This window comes from Buceros rhinoceros, unplaced genomic scaffold (assembly GCF_000710305.1).
Source record: "Buceros rhinoceros silvestris isolate BGI_N320 unplaced genomic scaffold, ASM71030v1 scaffold6587, whole genome shotgun sequence".
In the NCBI taxonomy this organism is placed as follows: Eukaryota; Metazoa; Chordata; class Aves; order Bucerotiformes; family Bucerotidae; genus Buceros; species Buceros rhinoceros.
In genome coordinates this window covers 99115-109406 of record NW_010421492.1, presented here as the reverse complement: position 1 = coordinate 109406, position 10292 = coordinate 99115, and the positions used below count along the sequence as shown (strand labels likewise).

Here is a 10292-nt window from a genome sequence, read left to right as displayed (position 1 = left end):
AGCAGGAATCAAGCTGTGGAGCGACGGTGTACCATGAACACCTCCTCGGGAAATGCTGTCCACCCCTCTCGTACTCAGCGAAGGTGCCCACTTCCACTCCTTAGCTCTGGGACTGCAGGCTCAGATCACGTTTGTGTGCCAAATCACGAGGAGGTGGTTCTACTGCAAAACTTACAGCACTAAAATCTTGCTGCGGGGTAGGTTGTAATGCAAGTTACAGCAGCTCTTACAAATGCCATGGATGTTTCCTGCTGCCTGGCAAAGGCTGCTGCTTCAGTTTGCTCATCACAAAGACATACACTGTCTACTTCCCAATTAATCATCATCTTTGTTTAGGCCAGAGGAGCCACAATGGAAGGACAAGATTCTGTTCCTAATTAAGCCAGCGCATTCCACTTAAATAACGAGTTTGTACTAGCATAACAGAGAGCAAAGCTCAGCCAGAAGAGAGTTGTTTGTTTGTTTGGAATTATCTCAATGTTTTTCTCTGGGAGAGTTCAGAAGCTTGAGCAGAGGACGGAGAAGTTGCAGATCCATGGTTTCCAGATACATTCACATCAAAGAAGCACTATCAGATCTTACCACTGTTAAAACAATCAGCCTTTCTGTTTTCCTTTGCTTTTCCAGAAGAAAGTGCTTGTGACTTAACTATGCCTTGAAGCCACTTATACCAGGAACCCTTTACATTTCAAACCAAGTGACATGACAGGCCCACTCTGTTGAAGTCAGAGACATTACCTGAAGAATATACGATTCAATATAAAAATAGCAATAGCACCGTAAAACTAGCCATAAGGAGTATAAAATAACCCTGGAGGGGATTTCTTTTCCCCCTGCTTTCACCAACTGGGTCAAATTCTATTCCTATCCACAGTGATGTACTCCCTCTATATGCTCACCTATCTGAGTGGAGCTACTCTAGACTTACGCCAGGCCTTGGAGAGAGCAGAACTTGACACGGCAAACGGCTAGCAAACCTCAAGCTACAATGACTTCTTAAGCAAGGCACCAGGATTGCCATTTCCCAGTCAGGCGCACGTTGGATAACACTAGGCTTCTAGCTACTTGAGTCAGTAGTAAAAGAAAGGGAAATCTACTATATGTGCGCACACACAGAGAAATTTTACATGACATGTTTTCCCAAATATAGACTATGTCTTTGAGGGCCAGTTAAAGGGTATTTATTACCAAAAAGAGCCATTTGAATGCTGCTGGACACTCTTCCTACGAGGGCCAGGACCAGCAGTAATGAGGTTTGCAAGAACAACCAGCTGCTGAAGCGTTCAAGTACGGCCAGCATGGGGAACTTGCACTTGTTTGTTATCTCTGTGGTAAAACCCAGCAGCAGCGTGGTCTGGCCAGGCACACTGGGACATCTGTGTTGTCTGCGGGTTTTTGTTAAACTCAGCTTATTAAGAAATGTAAAATACCAAATCCATAACACTTCATGGGCATATCTTCATCAACAGCACATCAGCAATGGAGCAGCCCCTGCTCTGCTCATTTTAAGGATGTGCTGCCTCACATGCCTTGCAGTATCCGTGTGTCTCCTCCTGCTTTTCTTTTGCTGTTTGATTTGGAGTGGTGAGAGGGAAAGCTTTGACTCTTCAGATTTGCAGTTGCTTTTTACCTCGTTTCCAGCTCCAGGCAGAAAGGTTTTGACTTTGATTGTCTTTCCAGGTGCAGGAAAAGGAGACTCCATGAGACTCCTCATAAATGGATAAACCAAGGCAGCAGATATTCCCCTTCTCCTTTCAACCTCATCCAGGATCTGATCCATTAGTGGGAGAGAAAGAGAGAGAACGTCAGCACCACATACACTTTTGAAGCATCTTTTGACCCACCTGTGCCTAAACACATGGCAGACCTACATTTAATTCTCCTCTGCCATGCATTTCTTCACTGTTAAAGCCATAGGATTCAATCGTATTCTAAAACCGATACTTTTTCCAGTTACAAAATGGAACCTCTTTGTGAATGCAGTTGACAGAGACAAGGAAGAAATAACAAATCTAGAAAGGAGAAAGAAGACTCAGAATAGCAAAAGGGATCTATATTATTGGGATTTTACCTGAACAGGGCAAGCTGAAGGAGAGAAAGAGCAAGACAAATCCCATGATCACAGGCCAGGTCAGCACCATACCCCAGCGGTACGTATTGAAATTTGTATTACAGCGAAACAATTTTCTTCTGCCCTGGGCATCTCTTCCACTTCAACTGAGAGGGTAAGAAAAAGCCAGACCAGCAAGAAAAGCAACCCTGCCACACTATGACCCCAGTAGGGGACCACCAAAAGAGGGCTCCTGGAGGAGTCCTGTCCGTGGCAGCAGCAGTCATGTCGCAGTCTGTGCCGAACCGGAGCCAGCTGCGAGCAGCCGCAGAAGCGTGCCCAGCTGTTTACACTGGGTGCCTGCACTAAGGTCATTTTCTGTTTGACATGACACAGAGCAGGCAATTAGTTTTGAAATAAGCAGATGGAACTTCTTACAGATAGGACTATTATTTTCTTCTCTCTTTGGACACATGGGCCAACATAAGTTAGATCTCGGCTCAGTTTTCCCACATGAGACAGACCATATAGATGATAAACCTACAGACGACGAGAAAGCAGCTTCAGAGCAGTTAGTGGTTTGACCTGAAATGGTGATCTTTTAACCACCGCTTGAGAGCAAAAGGCCATAGGAGAGCTAGTGGGTCTGAGCCAGGCATTTTCCCTTGTTTCAGTGAAAAGCATTTCCAAGAGAAACACAACATTAAAACATACTTAGGCACAAGCTGGTGACTAACGACGATAGCTAGTGACACCAAATGCCAGCAGAGGCATTGGCTGGTGCAGTTTCCCCTTCCTCCTTGCAAGAGAGTAAAGACCTGAAGCAAAGCTGACGCTGTATACGTAGCTTGCATTCCAGCCCATGAGAGTGGCAGACAACCATAAACGAAGACATGAATTTCACTCCTGGTAGAGTGTGCAGCACAACAACTATCCTCACCAGACAAAACCAGCTGCCCAAGTGGGAAGTAATGATGAACCAAGGCTATGCCCGGGACCCTCAGTGCTGCGCCCGGCCAGCACGCAGTTGGAATGTGCCCAGCACACATCTCCCCCTTTGCAGTCACTATCTGATGCTTTATATTGCTGGAGCTGGGGGCCGTGTGTGTCACATCCCTGCCCCAACAACCTTCAGAACACAAATAAAAAGGAGCATTTAAACTGAATAAGTTGAACAGAGAACTCAGGAGATAAAACAGTCAAAAACATCTGTTGAAGCCGTGACCAAATGAGTTGGCTGGAAGTACAGATGTCTGTGGTTCTCAAGTCTGTCTTAGCAGTAGGTATTACAACAGTGCGCATAAAAGGCTTTGAGAAGGTGAAAATAATGTGGGCTATCAGAAACAGGACGATGAGTATTTTAGAATGGAGGACTCCTTTTGCTTTTCTGATAAATATTACTCAAGATTAAATATCTCATGGTCTTTCATCGCTTGTATTTTTCTGTGAAGACAACCGTTCTTTGTTTTGACTAATTTGGCAAAGCGTGCCATCATGATTGTTTTCCTCTCTTTCACTGGATTTATCAATTAGGACACCACAGGTTACTCTGACTAGGCTGGAAAAAGAGACTGTCTCACTTTTCAAGAACTTCTGTCTCCATCCACACCAAACCTGTCTTCAAAAGCAACAGGGGTGCTAAGGCTCAAACTCTTCCTCCTTCATTTAACAGCTGTTTCATCCAAACCCTTTCCAAATGCAGTGCTTAGAGTACGTGCTAAAGAGCTGTGCTGAATCCAGCCCACGTGCTGCCAAACACCCTGCTCCCACCCGGGGCCAGTACCATCGCGGGGTGACCAGCCCCGTGTAGGACAGCACCACTGTGGCCAGACTCTGGTGCGGATGGGTTCTTTTTGTGGTCCAGCTCCTTCTCGAGCCCAGCAGTTGAGAACAGCGCTGGTGTGTTACAGCCCTGTGCAGGGCACCACAGGCAGTTGAGGGGGAGCCTGCCTTCCTGCACGGACCAAGACTCCGGGGCTGTGTGGCAAAGGCCTGCCTGCCACAATGCCTGGGAACCGCCCCTGCTGAAGGCGGTGAAATTGCACTCACCCGTCATCCTTGGGTTCACTGGGGGATGATCAGACATGTTTTCAAGTTATAGATTGAACTGGCAAAGCAGATCATCTTTTATTTTGGTGCAGTGACCTTCCTTGTATGACTTTATACCTACAACTTGGTCGTAAGGAGGATGCTTACATTTTCTGTTGGATATTTTTTTTTCTATTTTTTCCCCTCTCCCAAGTTTTCCTTTGAAAATTAGTGCACTATCAAAATCAGATAAAAACATAAAAGCAAACAAAGAGCCTCAGGCCCTCTCTCCATACCACGAGTCTGGTGAGCTGTGTTATCCTCCCAGAACAATGCATTCCATTTCACTCACAGATATCTTGCTTAGATACATATTATGTCTAACAGAGGCTGTTGTAAACCCTTTATTTCAGAGCCTTATGAAAGATGTCAGAAGCAGAATTGCAATTAATTATTGCAACCCAATTGTTTTTCTTCATACGAGATCTGTATTAAAGTTTTATCTAGAGATTGTACGATTATTAGATCATATGAACAAAATAAATGCTATCATTTTTATTAACTTCAATGATTTTCATGTTCTTTCCAACTTCATTCCTATACAAATGAACAAGAAAAAACCCCTAAGTTCTGAGAGATTTCCCATATCTGAAGTGAAAAATCTGGCAAATTAGAACAACACTTCTATGAACACTGTATTGAAATTGGAAAAGGGGAAGGCAGCAATCTGACATTAGGTGTATCATTGTTCTCCAAAGATCACCAGCAAATCCTATACGATATTCGAGGTGCTCACTGGATTTTGCAGGACACACTCTCAGAAGACTAGGACACCCTAAAAAGGCACTTAGAGAGATACTTCAAATGTTCATCTATCAGAAATGTCATTAGTAGTTACTTTTAATAACCTTTTCTCTTACAAAAGAGGAATGCTTGTGGCTCTGGAGCCGACTGGCAGTTAACTGTTTGTGTGGCTATTCAACTCCTCAGTTTAGCTGCAACACCCCGCTTACCGTCTCAAAACTCTTGTGTCAAGAACTGCATTATCGCAGCGTACAGTGCAGCTTGGGATTTAACGTGGAGGCCAATTCAAAGATTATCCATGCTTTCCTAGCCTCTTAGGATAAAAAACCACATCAATAGAGTTAAGCATATAGAATTCACTTATCAAATAATCCTTTTTCTTAACCTCATAATTCCACAGGGTATTGGAGTAGAAGTGATACTGGCTCATCATTCAAATTGTGGATGCCAAGAATTACAGCTCGGCACAGAGCAGCTTTAGAAAACAATGGAAAAAACGTCAGTCAGCCAGACCATACAGACACCCAGATGTTTTTTGAATCAAGTTGTGCCTCAGTCACAGAAGCAATAAGACATTCTTTGACGAACCCAATAATAGGGATGGAATATCCAAAACAGCAACTGTAAAATACAGTTATCTTCCAGCAAAGGAAGAAATTCTTCTTGTCTGGTTCATCACTGTGGATGTGTCTCAGTAAACAATCAAACTAAAAAGCAACACTGAAAAAAAAAAATCTTCTTACCTTGGAAAATAAATCAAAGCATCCCAGCCGGCTGATGACACAATAAACTTCGGGTAGGCGTGGGCCTTTTCCACTTGGCTGATAACAGTAAAAAGGAGATTGAAATGACATATTAATTTGGAGCCATAAGGAAAAACACTTGTGTCTCTGATCACACAGTTGGCTATCCTGTGAAATCTTTCGCTATCCGTATCTCCATCAAAATAGCTACTCTTGGAAAAGCATCATATTCTGTAAAACAGGAAACTAAAAAGCGTAAATAGTGCTTATCCACTTAGGAAATCACAGTGCATTGGAGCTGTATTCCAATATTGCACCAGCTTGCAGCCATAAAATTACATTTAACTGTGACTGTAACTTATGCCTGCACTGTCATCGTCCTCTGCTCCTGCTGCGGCACAAGGAGTGTGGCCATCCCGGGGCCACGCGCTGCAGGATGAGAACTACAACGGTAAGAGAGGTTTTAACAGCTTTAGCTCCCCACTCACTGCATGATGTTCAAAGAGAGCTGAACTAACAGAAAGCAAGCTCACAGAACTAAACAAAGGCAAGCTGCAGGAGTTAAGTCATTAACTTCCTCAGATTAACGCAAGATAAACATGACACCCTGAAATAACTTTAACGATGGCAAGTATGAATCAACGGTGTACATCCCTCCCCTCCCCACCACAAAAATCTATAAAGACCACCCTCTATCACCACCCTATTGAAGGTATCTCCTAGAGAAGCAAATGGTTTAAATCGGCCTGATAGATGTGTATTCCCTCAGAGGACTCTGCAGCCCTGCCCACACCACTGCAGGGAAAGGCCCGTCAGCACTGCGTGAAAAAAGGGAACGTCCTGGCTGGATCCAGCTTATTTGCTGGAAAACAAGTAGAATTAGGGCAACGCTGAGCTCTTGAGAAAAACCATCCTCGCTGGTAAGGTCCTCAGAGCAGAGGGCTGGCCAGCCCGCATCCTGCGTGTGTACAACGCGCATGGATGCACAGATGGCAGTGACATACACACACCACAGCTTCCCACTGTATGTTCATGCAATGCAGCATTCCAGATCTGTGTAGCTGCAACTGATTTTCACCAGATCCACACACACACACTTCCTAGGGGCTGTTATTTTAACAAGGCAGCTCGTTGACTTCAGACGCAGTTACATGTAGTCCCAAGATACAATGAAAGGAAGTCCTGGTGCTGCCTCATCCAGGAGCTACGTCCGTCACCGCACAGAACAGCTGCAGGTACGCTAGCAAAGCCCAGCACGCCAGCAGCACAAAGCCGAAAGCAGGGTCTGAAACCACAGGCGAGGCTGCCTACTTCCTTGCAGCTTGTGGAGTCAGCCGTGCTAGTGCCACATGGCCTGAAAAGCATGAAAGATTCACTTGGCATCCCTTAGCCTCTTTGCACAGCTGTACATTATTGATATGCAGCAGTGACAGAATCATCTCCATTAATAACAACTCCATGATAAAGGAGCTCAGTCACTGTTTCCATCACCTTCTGCCCATTTGTACACGTAGCCAAAGGGGCTGATCATCTCCTCTGTATCCACGTGGAAGGCCATTGTATTTTTATCTTTGTCTCATTATTAGATTATTAGATACAGTGATTAACTTCCCCACAGTGCGTTTGACATTTCCATGCCACACAGATGTCAGTCAAGAGGAGCAGAGGGGTGGCTGTGCTTCTTAAATCCAAATGCTGCAATCTAGACTTGGACAGTCAGCAGGTGCCTGCCTGTTATAATAGAGACCACAAAAAAATACCAACGCTAAGTGAATACAGATGAGTCTATTTCTGGATCCAAACCTGCTCGCTTACACGTCACATCTCTGAAAAAGCAGAGATCTTTTTTGTCCATATTAGGTATAAAACCCTTTCTAAAGGCACTGAGTGATTATATCAAGCATGTGGGATTTTGGTTAAAATCGTTGTGTCAAATCTGCAGGAATTCCGAAGCCATGCCAGGAGCCTTGGAGAGCTCCCAACCAAGCGCTGTCTCACTGAGCGCCAGTAAAAACATCACATTCCTGGGTCATCTATAAGACCAGAAACAATGCTTAGCACTTACTCAAAGATGATTCTTCTTTATGAAATATCATTGCCTGCAAACGTCTTAAAGGCTACATGTCTGCGAGAGCTGGGATTCCTCCCTCTTTGCACTAACTGTATGTGCCATCCTTTCTGTTATTTCAGAGAATTCTTCCTGCAAACAGCACAGCCCCCCAGATGCACACAAATCACCTGTAAGAGGCAGCAAGCAAAAGCCTCAGGCAGAGCCATTCTGAGGAGCAGGACTTCTCAAATTTCTAACACAGGCAACTCTCCATATAACCTCCCCCCTCAGCCATTAGTTTACACCTCAAAGTTGGATTTGAAACACCTGCTCATTGTGCTTTAGTTTGCTTCTTTCGCAGAAAAACATCATATGGGACAGGACACCCCTCCCTTCACTGCTTGGACTCATCTCTCTCCAGTGGGGAGACTCGGACATCGAGTCTGGCCAACAGTATTGGTTTAACACCCTCTCTTCCTGGAAGAGAGTGCTTCCAAGTTGCAGGCTGTGTTCTGCAAGGTATCTACAAAGCCTTGGAGTTATGTCCTCCAAGGCTCACTCTTCCACACGATGAGTAGGTCCAGTTCAGGGAAGCTGTACAGTAAAGTAGCACAGCTGAGAGGCATCTGAGTGACTCTGCCTTGATGCACTGCACTCCTCCTGGAAGAGGAGGGATAGAGGGGATTGTTTTGATTTTGGTTTGTTTTGAATTTGTTTTCATGGAGCCCAGGATATTTTCAGCCTTAGTCCAGTACCACAAATGAAAATGTTAATGAGTTTTGTTGATAACAAGACTGTTTCCCAAGAGGATGAACATAAACTGACAAGAACTTGGCTACAGGATGGAGGAGCTGAGATCTGCATCAGGGCTGGTCCAGAAGTGGCTCAGGACAGTCTTTTTTATAGTGATTTTAATCTGAAGTTTACTGACTAAAGCCCACTCTAAAACCTGCTTTGGCAGGAGAAACAGGAGGCTTCTGCTCCAAAAAATAAGCCTGCCATTTTTCTGAAACCTGGGGGAGCCTTTGGAGATCTCCTCCCAGTCTGGCGAAGCACTGAGTCTCACACACTGCGTCACCTGCTTCCAAAGCTAGGCAAGCTGCCCCTGTGGTGTGCACACCCACCAGCCGTTCACACACATAACTCAGGGGTTTGCGTTTAAGTGGGTGTCAAAAATCAGAACAATTCAAATGTTGGAGTCCAAAATGAGCATGTCAGTCACAAGTCAGCTCCTGTGGTAGTTCTTGATTCCTTGTTAGGCCGATGCAGAAATCGGACCATGAGAAAACCGTGGGTGTTTCAAATACAAAAGCCTGACTTAAAGTCGTCTTGCTATATGTGAAACATGAACTTTTAATGCCAGAGCACCCAATATACACAGAGCTGTCAAAGGCGCTTGGGAAAGAGCAGGATGGGGTGAAGAAAGCAAAGGAAGAAGTGTTTTACAGTGAGCTTTTTTAGATCAAAAGCTGCTTTCACAGTGTAACAAATTCCCTTCCCCTGCTCCAGCAAACGCACGATAAGCTAGTCCCACCTAACGACTGTTTTTCGTGTTTTAATGTACACGCTTCACGTTCAGGCATCTGCTCCTCCACTGACTCCTGGGACTGGCTCGTCTTAGCCTAGAAAACTGCCGAGGGAGCATTTTTTAAGTGAGAGAAGAGACCAGTAGGATGGGGTGAAACAGACCCTGCAAGTTTTCATCTTACTTCTGCAAATACAAAGTTACCAGCCAAGAAATCCTGACAGATTTCTGCTCTGAGAAGTGGGTCTTCTCAGATGCCTGCCCTATATGATAGAAATACGTGTCTCCTACTGTTCCCGTGAACCAGCTGCCAGATGTGGCAACAAACTGCAGGACTTTGTTTTTAGGACACACTATCTTATACTCCAGTACTGTCCCACTAGTTGGAACTAGCACCCCTCAGGATCCGCAGCGTCTCCCATGGCAGTAAAGCCCAAGATGCTTGTGAAGATCCCGTAAAACAACAGCTTGCTTGCCATGACTGTCCCTGGGGACAGGGGCTGGCACTGCTGTAAATCCCAGCCATAAGGCCACTGACAAGCTGCTGAGGAGCTGCACTGGATCCAAGCATCTCCCAAAGGATACAGGCCTTGTGTCTCTCTGGCTGTCTGTGCCCTTTTTCTGGGCTGCGGAGGCTATTCATGGCCTCCCAGTAAGGAAAGTTTTACAGATTTTCCAGTACTAGTGGTGTTGCAGCTGAGGCTCTATCAACAGAAACACGCTGAGAAGGTCCATGCTTTCACCACCGTGATCCTTGTATACGCACTGTGCTCTCACCGGGCACAAGCCTATGGGGTTGCACAGACAGAAGAGCTATAACTTCAGTCACACCCTTTAGAAAGGATTTTTAACATATTAAATCAAGGCAATTAGTAAAATGAAATTATACACTAAACCAAACAAGAAACCTGTGTTTTACAAGGTGCACTCAGGTTCACGTTACAGCAGCTTCAGCCCGTTCCTTCCCCAACAGGTGCTCCTGCTGCTCCTGCTCTCCCTTCTGCCCCTACCCAGGTTGCACAGGGACATTGTCATGTCCGCTGGGGACACTGTGACTGGTGGGGTGAGCCTAAGCCCTTAGCAGGAACTGCT

General features: G+C 45.2%; 1 protein-coding gene across 1 annotated transcript in view; it reads right to left on the bottom strand.

Moving 5' to 3' along the window:
- The window catches only part of ST5 (suppression of tumorigenicity 5), a gene marked incomplete at its 3' end in the record, with an annotated part of 77440 nt that overhangs the window by 19733 nt on the left and 47415 nt on the right, over window positions 1-10292 (bottom strand). Inside the window, exons 12-13 of the mRNA XM_010139674.1 lie at window positions 5626-5703; window positions 1631-1771 (exon numbers count right to left, since the gene is read on the bottom strand). Coding sequence (XP_010137976.1) covers window positions 1631-1771; window positions 5626-5703 — 219 coding nt within the window. The remainder of the gene's footprint in view (window positions 1-1630; window positions 1772-5625; window positions 5704-10292) is intronic.